Raw genomic sequence first — 14,568 nt, 5'->3', positions numbered from 1 at the left:
GATTATCGGCTTCACAAAGGCAGGATTTACAGCACTGCTACTGTGGTACAGGACTATCTAAGAAACTGGTGACTCAGTCTGTACAGTATGTGTTGATAAAAGACAGCAGCGAAAGGATACGAGGCACAGCAAAGGGCTGAGCAAAGGCGTGGAAGGCTGAGCCCCATGTGATCTGCCAGGGGGCGATGTAGGTGTAGACAAAGTGCAGCTTGTAGAACAGCTCCCACATCTGTAAAAAAAAAACAGCATCAAAAAGAAAACGCAGTGAACTTCAGTGTACATAACTACATGCATTATAAGCAGCTGCACATAAATCCTTTAACTAGAAAATCCTTTGATTGCATAACAAGAATACTGTTATACTTTTGCCCTGTACGGTAGAAAAATGAGTGGGCAGTATGAATTATTTATATTAAGTTAAAATGATTACAATATTTTAGATGACATTAAATATATGCATGATGTCTCTGGGTACAGCACCAGAACAGCGCACAACTCATCAAATATTCCTCTCACCTTGCTGAAGACGATGGACATGAGGAAGAGGTCGAGCAGCAGCGTTTCAGACAGATGGCGGTAGTCGAAGGTGAAGAAGAGGACGGTGAAGAGGATGGTCACATACTGGTAGGTAGGACTGCTGTAGGAGGAACGGAGCAGCTTCAGGCCGGCCACTGTGATCATCAGAGCGCCGACTCTGTAGGACAAAACATCAGCGTGTGGGTGCCGCGTGTGTGTGTGTCATGATGAAACCATTAAAGCATACAAATATATTCTAACCTCTTCTGTTAATAGTCTATTAAAGGAAAAGTTAAATATCTTTGGGAAACACTCTTATTTAAGTTTGAAAATGAGAAAATTAGCAGGAAAGTAGTAAGAATTCTCACTCTGTGTCAAGTCTCTTTGGACTGGCGAGCTCTCTGGCGCTGCCACTCAGCTCATTAAGGATGACGAGCGGATAGAGAACGTTCTTTTCCACAAACAGCAGCCACACATGAAGCTTTTCAAACCACATCACATGGGCCGCATCTGACGAGACAGACAGGTAAAGTTAGGAGAACGTTAATTATTCCCCAAAACTATTCAGAAAAAATAAACAAAATAGTCACTATTTTTGAATCCTCTTTGCTGATATTGGTAACAGACATAAAATATTAAAAGGAATTTAATCAAAACACCAGGAATCTCTAATAAAAAAACTCTACATCACAAGAAGATATACTGTATGTTTATCATCATTATCATGGCTGAACAAAGAGAAAACACAGATTTCTTGTATCACTACTCTGGGTACGATTTGGAAACACTGGAGTGATACTGGGAGCTGGTTTTGGTTGCTGTGGGATCCAGCGTACTTACCCCTGACCTCAAACTGATAGTACTCCTTAGTTTTAAGCAGAGGGTGGGAGAAGCAGTACCAGGGCAGCTGCTTGCGGACTTGAGGCAGCAGGTAGTGGGTGAGCAACCCCACCGTCCCCAACAGTGCATACAGGACATAACTGAGGAAAGGCTGACAGAACACAGAGACGATTGGAAATTAATCCTCATATGTCCTTTCTTGTTTTTTGTTCCTCAAAGCAACAGACACCACATTCGATCTTTTCTTGTGTCACATTAATGAAAACTAACGGAAAGTTTAAATGGAAGAAAGAGAGATATTTACTGTACCTGCAGTGCAATGAACACTGTGCTGACATGGATGGCGAAGTAAAGGACAGCAATGACCACACAGACGATCAGGTCAGACTGCAGACGCTCATTCTGCACATTCAATAACACACATTAAAGAAAAAAACAACAACACATTAACAGCTTAACAAATGTAACTGTACACCTGATCTTTATCAAACAACAATCCAATTCCAGTATAATTCCCAAGTCCTGGCTTTAAGAAGATTAATCAGTGGCTCTCAACCTTTTTGGTATCAAGGACCCCCAAACTGATACACATCAGGCCACTGACCCATATTTGATAAGATGCAGTTTCAAGGATCCCCATTTGATAAGATTTAGGCAGATTCATAGTGAAGAGTGTGAAACTTATAAACAGAATAGCCGGTCTTATACAGTCTCTCATTGGGGTAACTTTTAATTAATGAAATAATAGTGATATTAAAAGCATCCCTGTCTGGGGTAGGTTGAGAACTACTGAGATAAATGATGAAGGTGAACTCACCACCGAGGCCCTGAGCTTCTCAGGTAGAGGATCTTGTACTTCTGACAGAGGGTCCTCTGGGTTCTTGTCTTTTAAACTGGGCAAAATCTTGGACTGTATCAGCGAGCTATAAAGCAAGAAGCAGAAACATTAGCTGGTCCAAATACCATGACTCCCCTGGGGGTGATTTATCTCAAAGGGAACATATAATCACTCACTGCTAACACTGCAACCATTGTGCGAGGCAGCTTCAAACTATTTGAACTGAGCATTTTTGAAATGCTTAGAAAATCCCTGTCTGAGATAATCCACAGCATATGTACGAGCAGAGAAGTCACAGATTATTCATTAATATGGATTTCTTTCGAGCAGACGTAGGTCAAGCAGGTAATAAAATACTTATGATGATCTGCTTTTGCCTGCTTATGCCCCAGATGGGCAAGTTCACCATATGTGACCACCAGCGGCAGATTTTTTTTTTTTACACACGCCAAAGCAAATATTTGAAGGTCACTCTGAAGTCACAACAAATACTACCTAGGACTATTAAAGTTTGTTGTGCAAGGCGGTGAACTTACATGAGCACAGAGGGGTCGCTGCTTTGCCTGCTCAGGTGGTACGACACTGCCACCAAGAGGCCGCAGAACACAGAAAATAACACAGGGATGTGATGAGGCTCCCAGGTCTCCTGAGACACAGAGAATAACAAGGTTTTAATGTATTTAGTATTTACATTTTGTATTTATCCACCAATACCAATGTATGAATTAATTATGTTGATGAAATGATTGTACATATACAAAGTATATATACTGAACAAAAGGATGACCTGACATATGGCTTTGGATGTTTTAACTTTCCTAAAAGTGAAGTGGTCACTTCTGAAGAAGATATATAGTAGTGTAGTAGTCATGTTACATGTCCTTTTTAATCAGCCACGCCAGCAAGTCGGTCAGTCCTCCACTGACTGACTGAATCCCAATGACTTTGGTGATCCCCTTATTTAAACTCTACTGTCACCATGACAGTGACATTTCTAGTTTAGAGCGAAATGTCATGTCTCCTCAGACTAAGTATTTTTTCATCTAGCACCATCAACAGATACAAATTTTAATTTGTACAAATATTTTGGTTTTAACTAATGATATTCCCATCGGTACTTTCCATCAGGTTTAGTGGTAATTAGCTACAGTTAACATGCTAACACCCTAAACTAAGATGATAACATGGTAAATATTATACCTGCTAAACATCAGCCTGAGTAGCAGAGCCTTTGTTTACATCCACAGTGCAGAAACTTATAAAAGCAAATATTGCCTGGTTATCAGATACTACTAAGTTTTAGATGATAAAATTGTTTATCATCTCTCATATGTCTGCTAATAAACTGTTATCACTCAAAAGAACAGGAAACACTAATATTATTCTCTGCCAAGAAAGCTGCAAACACCTTAATTAAGTTGCTGTCATGTAGAGGTCAATTTTATAATCCAGAAGTGAAGTGGTGATCGTATAGGGCATTGTTTTGCAGTGTATTTACTTTAGACTGATGAAGATGAATTTTTAATTACAGTATAATTATGTCAAGTTAATCATGTTGCATCTAAGTTGGCTTTGCTCTCACCTTCAGAGCTCCGTAGCAGAAGCCATAAAGCAGAGCGACGGTGACGATGCTGCGCAGGATGCTGTACAGCGCTGACAGAAGGCTTGTGGAGGCTGCAGAGAGCACAGAGAGGATGTCAGCAATGAGACCACTCAACCTGACAGGCACCAGGCCAGGCAGAATGCAAATCAGCACTCTTGTGAAGCCTGCCATACAATAGTATATAAAGGAAGGAGTGTATGGAGTGTCTACTGTCTCATGCTGTTGAGGTCAAAGTCACCCCTGCAGAGAAGTTGTTGCATCTAATAGTTACTCACCGTTGCCCCCGAACACATGGATGTCCAGCTGCTCAAACAGGTACATGACAAATGTGTTGACTTGTGGCAGCAGCCCCACAAAGAAGATGATGGGAAAACACAGAGTGAAGACTGCAGGGACACAAACACAAGGTAACAGGACTGTCAGCGTGGCAAAAAAACCCTAATTTTTTATATATGCCAGATTTCAGATCATGCAGATGACAATTCCTTGTTTATTGTTCTGCATCTGACTGTGAGCTACAAATATTATTGGTTCATATTGGTCCACAGCTGCATGTCTCCAGGGCAACTGCCGCAATTAATGTTGATTGTTGTTTGATGAACGGTGGCTTTAACGGTGGTGCCAGAAATGTATTGTTCTCTTTAAGTCTGTTATTTTTTTTAATGAAGTAGTACAGATCTGCTGCAATTTGTCTAGCTACCTCACTGCCTTCCTTAAAATTTCTACTAAAAACAAATTTTTACAAAGTTGTATTACTGAATCAATTGATCATTCTGTTCCCTGTCACTTTTAACTTCTTTTTATTGTCTTTATCATTCTTTATTTGATTGATTTGGCATGTTTTCTGTACAGCCCTTTGTAACTTTGTTTTGAAAAAAATAGGATGTTGTTATGAATATCAGTACTGTACATAAATGCCACAGGGGTGTATACTCACCAATGACAAGGTCCCTGGCAGAGGCGAGTACCAGGGAGCTGGTAAGTGCAACTCCGTACAGGGTGAAGCGGGATGAAGTGGTCCTCAGGCTGCCGTAGTGGAGCAACCAAATGAGGCCACAGCACAGGCAGAAGTAGACAGGCCGGCTGTATGCTATGATACGATTATGGCCCTGCAGGGACGAGGGTATGATGATAATAAATGGTTTATTACAGAAGCTGGACTTCCCATTTTGGTCCAACACAGCTCGACATTCAGAACATTTAAATAAGAAAAACAAGGGAAAATACCACGCTGCAAGAAACATTTCTTCCAGGGGTTTTATTTTCTAGAGTACAAGTGGTTCTCCTCTTATTTCTGGAGCATGACACTGCCAAAATACGGGAGTCAATTCCCACCGACCTACAATACTAAAAATGCGTAACCTCACTGTGGCTTAAAGCATATCACAACAAATAACATTAACTGCACAACTCAATAATATAATCATTCTAACAAGAATTATCCCTAAAGAAAGAATTCATTCAGTGGTATCAGTGTCATATGAGCCCCGGGGACAGTGACACAGGTATAAACAGAAATAGCATCAAGTGTAAGGTTTCACAAGAGAGAGAGAGAATGCGCATTTGCAGTGTGCAGGTTTCAACCCAAGAGGCTATGAGCTGCCCTGCTTCTTTTTTTTACCGATGGGAGTACTGACAGTTTACACACCAACAATCAGATTAAATAAACCAGGTTTGCTCAAAACGTGTCAACACTGTCGTGAGGGGGGAAAGAAAGAAGTCCTTGAGGTGAGATGAGGTGAGGTAAAAGGGGGCAATGCGAGGGGAAGGGGAGAAAAGAGAGGGAGAGAAAGGGAGATAGAGACAAAGAGTGAGAGAGTGAGCTGTGGTCTAAACTCTGGCCAGCTATTTAAAGCTTGTGCCTGCAGCTGAGTAGGAGCTGCATTAATAAAAGACGCCGTTTCAGAGCAGGCTACTGACGCAAGGGAGGGAGGAACACACAACACTCGCAGGGGAAAAGCAAAATCATTTTCAAGGACCAAACAGAAACAGAAAAAACACAGGTAGAGAAAGGAAACCAATTCTCTATTTGTCTAACCCCGGTGTGAAGTTAAACTGTAAAGGCCTTTTCTGTTTCTGTTGCCTAAGTGTTATTTTGTTTTAACATTTTGCACTCCTGACCACTGGTTTTTCACTGTGATGGCTATGCATGCATTTAATGATCACCACTCATTAAATATCAGCATCCACTTAAAGCCCAAAACTCCCCAAAATATGGATACTTTAATGGCCCCAAAAGTGTCAAAGTAAAAAATGATTTATTAGCGATAGTTACTTACATGTCGAGGGGAAGAGGAGTCTGGTTGAACACTCTGTGAATAAAGAAAGACATGGGGGAATTCACTAATAACGTTAGACATTTTACACCTCTAGCAAACATTTATTACTACATTATAACAAATAGTTCAGTTCCCTTTAAGGCACACCAAAAAATGTATTTGCTTATTTTTTAAAAACTGTTTCACAAAACTTTTTTTTTTGTTTCAAACTGTTTTTGTGGTCAAGTGCTGTTAAGTCAAGCATTCACCTTTAGTAAGGAATACTGGCAACTTGCAATGACGAGGCAGAACTGAAAGACCCAGATGTCAGTGAAGAAGCCGTGGACCAGCAGCACTGAACCCAGGAAGGCCACCAGGACAGCCAGCACTACCGCCAGCACATTCTCTAAAACCTCACGATTCCTGTAACACAACGGAGAAAAGTACTTAATGAGTACATTTGAGTACAGAAAAAAAGGAAGAAAAATGATAAAGTGAAATGTAAAAAGTTGTGTATTGCACAGAAACAAGTCCAATAATACAGACAGTATATAAGCAATCATGTAGTTATCATAATTTTCATAGAAGACTCAAAATTAGTTTGAACAAACACGGCTTAAAACAAACTGTCCCAGAGTCGGGGGTCAACAACAACAAATGCTAAAAATGGAGGGACTAGAGGGTCGAATAGGGGCTAAAGAGGTCTGAGATATAAACTCACTCTAATCCATGCAGTGCTTTAAAAGCAAATAAAAGAATCTCAATATCTCTTAAAAACATAGCCCAATGGCAGCAGAATATAAAAGAATAAATAGGGCCCAGGATGGCACCTTGTGGCACTCCACACTATTAATAGACTGAAAACAATTCTAGTCACACCGTCTCAGATTATTTACAAGCGTACAATTTCAAATTCATACAGGTGAAAGAAAATGTTTGTATAATCAACAGTCGATTTCTGTTGATTCACTTCAAGTCTTTAAAGCTTAGACAGCAGTGGATATACAATGAAGGCTTAGACTACCCAACTCACCTCCCCTCTACATTGACCAGCCTGCAGAGAAATGTGACCTTTAAGGAACCTGTACATATTTGTGAGTGTGAAGTATGGATGATTAACCTGTTAGGAATTACTTGATATCGCGGTATGCTGCTGTCTCAGACGGCTGTTTCTTTTGCTTTTTGTCCGTCAGAAACTGTGGTGCAGCGATCTTGGACTGTTCATAATTTCACTTTCACTTTAATTGGCAATGATATTTGACAAAAAAATTCTACCAGTGTCACTCAAGGGCACCTAAGCATAAAGCTGCATTATGGTATTTAAACATTTAGCTAAAATTGATGATGATGTCTGGGCTGCCTTACCTGTCAAATAGTGCCAGCAGGGTAAGCCGGTCAAAGTGCAGACCAACCCAGAGGAAGGGCAGAAGCCACAAGCGGTAGTACTGCCTGGCTTTGCCAGCAGCAGCAGCAGCTGTAGGGTCCTCTTGTCCCAGTGGTGCATCCTGGAGCTCCGGGCTCAGATCTCCATCCTGCTGCTCCAACAGCTCTGGGTCCATCGTCAGCAGACGGTTCACACGGATGTGATGGAGGGAGATCTGTCCCACGGTCAGTCAAACTTATTTATGCTGCATTTTGACCAATGATACAACTTCAAGTATTTTACAAATGTGATTAAAATAAGAATAGTAAACAGATGTATAAAAAGATAACATAATGAATTAATTATTATAGTTGAGAGATCAATGGAAGAAGTATTCGATTTAAATGTTTTCTCTAAATTCCATTGAGAGTGTTTGATTTTGGCTGTTACACAGGATAAAGACTGTACCACCACCACCCCACCCACTCCCAGCCATCTGGATTCTTGTTGCAAAAATTATTAAAAAGCTAGTAACAGATGATCAAATTCACCTTTCTTGCTCATATAGAACATATCAGATAATTATGTAGATGCCAGGCTGTAAAGGGTTTTGAAAATCCAATAATAAAAAAAAAATCTAAATCTGTTCTGGAGCCAGCTGGTAGTCACTGTGTGTAGTAGTATAGGGATTTTAAAATGGGTAATATGACTTTTTTTTGGGTCTGAGGTAACAAGAAAGGGCAAGGCATAGGAGAGGGGAACGACAGCCAACACAACAAGAAACCTGTTCAACCCTGTCTCTGTGTGTCCATTGTTTCAGTCTGACAGTCTCATGCCTCTCTCTACAAGTCTAGCTCTCTATGTCTCTCTTTCACACACGCACAGCAGCTCACTGGAGGGTACTCACTAGATCATGAGGGTAGAAGCGAACTGAGGTAGAACTGGAGAGGTGGGAGTCGGTGTCCCTGCAGGGCATTAGAGAAAATGAGCACACTGATGAGACAAAAGCATCTGCTGCACTTACTGTAGCAAATCATGATTCATTTCCTGGTGACCCCAAATTAAACAGCCAATAGGCTATTTGTTCTTCCTTTGTACTGTATGGTTATATTTTCTTAAGGCTGAAGTTGTGTAAATTAAACTCTCAGCCATGTTTATATGACAGTTAATTGTCCTATCTTTAGCCTAAAACTGAGTCTAGCTTAAAAGTTCAAAAGGTTCTGCAACAACTATATACAGCTGCTTAGCTATCTAGCAACTGGACTATCTCAACACAAAAGTACATGCATCAGTGATTCATTTATCCGTAGATATAGACGTTTAACATCTTTTATTTCAATTTTGCAGAGACTGTTTTCTATAATCAGAAATCCAAATGAACAAATTAGAAGAATTATTAGTTTGACACTTACCATACGTTATTGGAGGCTCTTCTGGTTGCAGGTTCAAAATTGACCAGGGACATGTCACACCCGCCGACCTCATACAAGGAGGGTGTGAGCTTTCCTGGAAAAACAACACCAACAACAAAACAAGAGAGAGACACAAAGTCAGTCCACAGACATCATAAGCGAACAGGGATTTTTTCTGTGGGAATAAGTTAATCAAACTACATGTTAACAGGCAGGGAATTAGATAGCTTTGGTAATATAAACTGTGTTCATCTGAGCTGATGGGATCGTTCAGTGACTGTGCCTCCTCCCAAAGAGGCTATAAGCAAGTCAGTCATTTCCTGCTCATCTTGAACAACAGTCAGGTTGTTCTCATTGTATTTCTGTGGCGCTTTACTGTAATTTATCTTGTGATGAGTGCATGAAAACAGGACTTAAATGTAGTAGCCATGAAGCTCAACTATAGTGAGTAAAAAACCTTGATAGAAAGGCTTACTTCAGTAAATCCACAAATCCACAAATCCTACACACAGTACCTTACAGATTACAAGAATAACTGAAGAAACTGAACCGGCTTTTTGACTTACAATGTTTTCATTTCCAAACTAATGTGCTTATGAGTATTGCAAGAAAAATCTGAAAGACATTCCAAAAATTCCTGGAATACTGCATAATTCCTAACAGTTTAGGAGGAAAACAAAAAAGTTGCCATGGTAACGCTGCTCACATTTTAAAACAGTTTGGTTATTAAAATTGGTAGGAAAAATGTGAAAAAAAGAAGTCTAAGCTGGAACAGAGAGCCTTGAGTTGTTAGATACACATACAAGTCAAGAGAAAACACGTTCCACAGTGAGTATGAACCCCAAAGCGTTGTCCAGTGTGAATCAACAAATATGAACAAATAATAGTAACATAAAAATGTATCTAGAAGGTTTTTTTTATGTCTTAAAAACAATAATTTCCTCCTGTTTGACAATGAAAAAATGAAGGCATATTCCCTTATTTTCATTACCAAAGATGATTGTGCAACTGAAAACAAACTTCCAGGAATTTCGGCACTAATTTATTTATTCAAGGGTATTTGACAAGGACCCAAGTTAAATTTGCGCAATGCATTTTTTTCTGAAGAAATCATCAGAAAACTACAAAGGAAAATATTTTCTTAAGAGGCTTCATGCAGCTGGGCCCAGGTGTTCAGTAAATCCATTTCATGGCACATATAGTAAACTCAGACACTGTGTAAGTAGTGAAATCATCTGCAGATAAACAAAAATTATTAACGCCCTGGGATCACAAGCACAGAAACACACACTCAGACCACCAACTTCCTCATAACAGCCATCTGCTCTGGGTCAAATTCTGAGTAGGAGAAGTAATCCATTTACCACTGGTACAGAGGAAGGACGTAAAAAAAAGCCTTTACAAAACCTCTGTCTTTTTTATTATCACTGACATCGTAAGGGTATAAGTAAAACGCGTACCATGTTGTCGGCAGTGGGGGTAGGAATGCTATGACCAAAGGGTAACATCCAAGTGAGGTCAAGTATTGGCTACAGACACAATATCACAGACAAAGATAAATGGAGCATGGATAATTGCGCTCTCCTTTGACTGATTGCGTCAGTCCACCGACCGTGGATAATAGCGCTTTGCTATGACTGACTGCAAGAGTCATATCTGTGACCAGCTCTCTTCAAGCAATTCCAAACCATCAAAGCTGCTATAGCAACTTTCTAACCAGAGCATATAACACCAGAACAAACACAGCCAAAAACAACGAAAAATTCAAATCTGTCATATGGATCCACCTCCGCACAAACTATCAACTCTCTTTCCATGAGAAATTCCTTTATCTTAAAATCTCAGCTTCTTTTCATGAGCTCCCTACCGAAGTCATCCTGCAAGCTGGTAGCGCCCACGGTTGAGGCCTTGTCCTGAGAACCCTCCAGGTGTGTGCTTCCATTCCTGGCCAGCAGGGAGGCGCTTGTGCTCAGCACGGTCACCTGGGACGGGGTTCTGGATGGCTGACTTTTCACCTGGGAAGTAGAAGGCTGGGAGGCCTGGCTGAGAGCCTCCTGAAGACTGTTGGAGGAGAAGGGAGAAGGGGAGGAAATGAGAAGTGATAGAGGCCAGGGTGGTTACTGTTGATATACAACACTATCACATGGGGGAGGGGGGTGAGGAGGTAATTTTACAATAGAGGGATTTCAGGTGATGTGATGCACATGCTCGTAGTCGCAGTGGAGGTTCCCGACTCCAGGGGAAAAATGGCTGTGAACAGGTGTTGACTTTGGTGAAGAAAAAAAAAAAACAGACACTGCGGCTAATTTCTGTGATTTCTGACAACAAATCTATAATCCTGGATGAGCTATGGATGTGATTTGTGACACTGACTGTACAGAATTCTAATGCGTGTTTTTCCAAGAAGAGGAACACTAATATTGAAGGTTAAGGATATAACTATTTACCTCTATGGCACTTTGCAGGGGAATATAATCAGAGAGAGCAACTACAGGGTCTTCAGGACAAAGTCTGACAAAGCCTAAAAACAAGAAAGTCAGAAAAGTGCTTGGAGTGGAGGGACAGTGGAAGGTGGAGGGATGAGTGGAAGAGGGAACAATTTAGCAATTTGCAAGTTTATTGACCCCTGGCTGCACGCTTGTTTTCCTTGCTTAACATTTTTCAAGGCTCAGCATTTAGAAATGTGACCTTGCTAGATATATGCAGGAAAACATAGAGTCTTGGCCAGAAGTGAATAGCTGTTGGCAGTCGTACAGCAAAACTGGAGGAGTCATACAGATCTCAGGAACCTGACGTATAGCCACAGCATAAGACCAGTGGAGCACAGACAGTCAGTGCTAACAGTGCTTAAATTGCCACATTACATTTGGTAATACGTTTTTTTGTTTTTTGAGATATACCCATAGGGGCTTTTATCCTTTGCTAATTTGACAGGAAGGGACACACAAGCTGTTGCCAGGAGAGAACCTGTGACCTTCTAGTTACGACATGGTCTCTCTAATCAGGCTACAACCTCAGGAGTGACGGGTCATTTGGAGTATTCTGCAGGGCAGCAGTCAATCATGTCAGGTCACCGTCATCTTGGACAGCAAGGATTAAAACACACACTCTGTACGAGGTTAGATCCCACATGAAGTTACAAATGGGATAGTTTAAGAGAGACGTGCCCAATTTGATACTATATTAACATGGCATAATTAGGGGCCACAATAAAAACATTAATATAGCAACAGGAATGTGACTGGAAACAACAGGAAAATTTGGCCATGTAACATCATATATATTAGTTAAAATTTATGTTAAAAGTAAAAATAATGGAAATCTATAAATATCTCTCTGCTGTGAATAATTGAGTTTACCCTACACAAAATCTGCTTAGAAGCTGTAAAATGCTGGACTCTAAAATCTATGAATGCGCAGCTAGGGACTCACAATTAAAAAACAACAAACACAGTATACTCCTTTGGGGACAGACTTAAACCTTTGATTCTCAAAATGATCAATATCATCTTCATCTCTCTCCTTAGAAAGGTCACTCAAAAGGGCAAAGCAATGTGATACAGCGGGACGTCTGTTTTATTGAACGAATCATGCGCAGTTCTGAGGGGAGACGGTATGTCAGCCATGCAGATTAGTCAGACCTTGTGCCTTTGAGTTTGTAAGGACTCCTTTCTTTGATCCATGCTCAAAATGTGGAATTTAAAAGATTAGATCGTACGATAACAGGATGAAAAGAGTGAAGTCTTGAGAAAAGGAGGACGAAAAAGACATCACATGCAGAGTGGAGACACCCATCCAATGACAGATGATGTCTTGCTTGATGTCATGCACTGGAGAAGACGCAAAATTGGTGTTGATGTGGGAGAGGAAACAGCGCCACCTGGTAACATGCTCATACCAGGCAACAAAAAAACGACAGAAAGGATTCCCTGCTCCATGCACGGCGTACCTGAGAGGAGATCCAATGAGAGACGTGGGTGGGGTGGGGTTACTCCCTGCGTTGTGTCGCCGCCGCACCGCCTGCCGACGAAACGTGCTACGCTCACGCCGAAATATGACCGTCTCCTCGCTCCCTGGGGCTGTCATGGTGAGAGACATCATTGGCCAGTCAGATTGGATGAGTTTCCTTTTTTTCTGAGAGCTTTATGTGGACACTAACATTTCCATGTGTTTTGCAGTATTTCAGCTACATTTAAAAAAAACAAATGCAACAGTTACAAAATCTGCTCCTTGAACTTTAGACTACTAATGAATGTCACTCCTTAATAAGAGCAAGCATTTAGAAAAAAAAGTCAACTACAAGAACATGACAGAACAACACTGAAACAGGCTGTACTGTGCTGGTGGTGCAGCGGTTGAGACGGGAGCCAGAACATCCCCGACTCCATTCTAGCTGGGGGTCTTTGTTGCATATAGTGTCCCTCGCTCTCTCCTCTCATTTCCTGTCTGGTGTCTCTGCTGTCCCTACCAAATCCCCAAAAGATAATCTTAGAACAATACTGAAACATACAGTATGTCTGAAGTGACACATTTTCCAAAATAGAAATGTATTTATAACTTTTGCCGTTCTGCCGCTCGCCCACTGTGGCCACAAGAGGTGATTAAAGGACAATTGCTCACTGAATTTCCCAAGACCTTCCTGAGTCAATTCCTTTAAAAGCAAGACGATGTGACTTCTGAAAAGAAGAAATAACAATCTTCCTGTCACAAATAAAAAGTTGAATTCAGAAGCAATAAAACACAACCCTGCTCAGTTCATTGCACACATGGGCTGTGCTGCTTGGTCCGATATGACCAGTAGCTCATGGCGGCTAATGTTAGCAAACTATAAATAGATATTGCTGTATAACTGCCATTACTGAGTCACTCTTCTCTGCTTGTGCTTCTGTTATGCTACATTCTAGCATTCACCACTAATACCAGTGACTGTGTGACTTGTGGCCACAGTGACTGGTGTTCAGCAAAGATTGCATGGTCTTGCTTTAATGGCATTACCATTGGGCAACCCTGGAGGAGGAAAACTTCTCATTTCACTCTCGTCACAAAACCATTTAAAGGTTCATCCGTGCCATGCTAAAAACGCAGGTTAACTGTAGCACAAATAGAGAAAACTATTCAATGCAGCAAAATGACACAGCAAACTCATCTAGCTAAATGTAGCCTACAGTAGTGACTAACTGTATACATCCACATGTCAAGGCTGTGGTGGCAAAACCCTCAAGTGTATTAAAATAAGCAAAGGTGAATTTACTTCCAACTTTAACTTTTCGTGTGTATGAGAAAGAAAGCACAATGTATTCTTTGAAAAGATGCTCAGGCTTGCCGCAATAAATGAACCATTCAGCTCATCCGAACCAAGTGGGTTGGCATAAAACGTTTTCCCAGGTCCAGCAAAATCCCATTAACCACCGCTGATGACTTCAACCCAAGTCAGTGGACGTTTTCATTCTAATGCCAATGAATGCTCCTCTATGGAACTCACTGTGACCTTAGCTGGAGTCAGGTTAAAAAAACAAAAGACGGCAGGAATCAAATGAGAATCAAACACTAATTATGAAAAGCTTTCCGGCCAACACTTGACATGTCCAGGCATATCCGGCCGCTAATATTATTTATCCCAGGAGGTGTACACTCTTAGAAAAAAAACACGAAACAACAGTAACATCATGAAAAATGTCTACAACACACAGCAGCCAAAGTAATAAGAACCAGGACAGACAATAACTCGGTAAAAATAG

The 14,568-nt window shown here is 40.9% G+C and overlaps 1 protein-coding gene across 2 annotated transcripts in view; it reads right to left on the bottom strand.

Moving 5' to 3' along the window:
• pcnx1 (pecanex 1) overlaps positions 1 to 14,568 on the bottom strand; it is a 32,213-nt gene that overhangs the window by 7,566 nt on the left and 10,079 nt on the right. Inside the window, exons 7-23 of one of the 2 annotated variants that reach the window (XM_051395998.1) lie at positions 12,780 to 12,909; positions 10,698 to 10,891; positions 8,831 to 8,924; positions 8,326 to 8,383; positions 7,421 to 7,653; positions 6,325 to 6,478; positions 6,077 to 6,109; positions 4,735 to 4,906; positions 4,073 to 4,183; positions 3,777 to 3,868; positions 2,731 to 2,840; positions 2,174 to 2,279; positions 1,666 to 1,758; positions 1,357 to 1,507; positions 885 to 1,026; positions 517 to 694; positions 121 to 229 (exon numbers count right to left, since the gene is read on the bottom strand). In XM_051395998.1, coding sequence (XP_051251958.1) covers positions 121 to 229; positions 517 to 694; positions 885 to 1,026; positions 1,357 to 1,507; positions 1,666 to 1,758; positions 2,174 to 2,279; positions 2,731 to 2,840; positions 3,777 to 3,868; positions 4,073 to 4,183; positions 4,735 to 4,906; positions 6,077 to 6,109; positions 6,325 to 6,478; positions 7,421 to 7,653; positions 8,326 to 8,383; positions 8,831 to 8,924; positions 10,698 to 10,891; positions 12,780 to 12,909 — 2,160 coding nt within the window. The remainder of the gene's footprint in view (positions 1 to 120; positions 230 to 516; positions 695 to 884; positions 1,027 to 1,356; positions 1,508 to 1,665; positions 1,759 to 2,173; positions 2,280 to 2,730; positions 2,841 to 3,776; positions 3,869 to 4,072; positions 4,184 to 4,734; positions 4,907 to 6,076; positions 6,110 to 6,324; positions 6,479 to 7,420; positions 7,654 to 8,325; positions 8,384 to 8,830; positions 8,925 to 10,697; positions 10,892 to 12,779; positions 12,910 to 14,568) is intronic. The other variant, XM_051395999.1, reaches the window with a different exon arrangement.

Source organism: Dicentrarchus labrax, unplaced genomic scaffold (assembly GCF_905237075.1).
Source record: "Dicentrarchus labrax unplaced genomic scaffold, dlabrax2021, whole genome shotgun sequence".
Taxonomy (NCBI): Eukaryota; Metazoa; Chordata; class Actinopteri; family Moronidae; genus Dicentrarchus; species Dicentrarchus labrax.
Note: the sequence above shows the minus strand (reverse complement) of the source record. Positions and strands in the feature narration are given on the sequence as shown.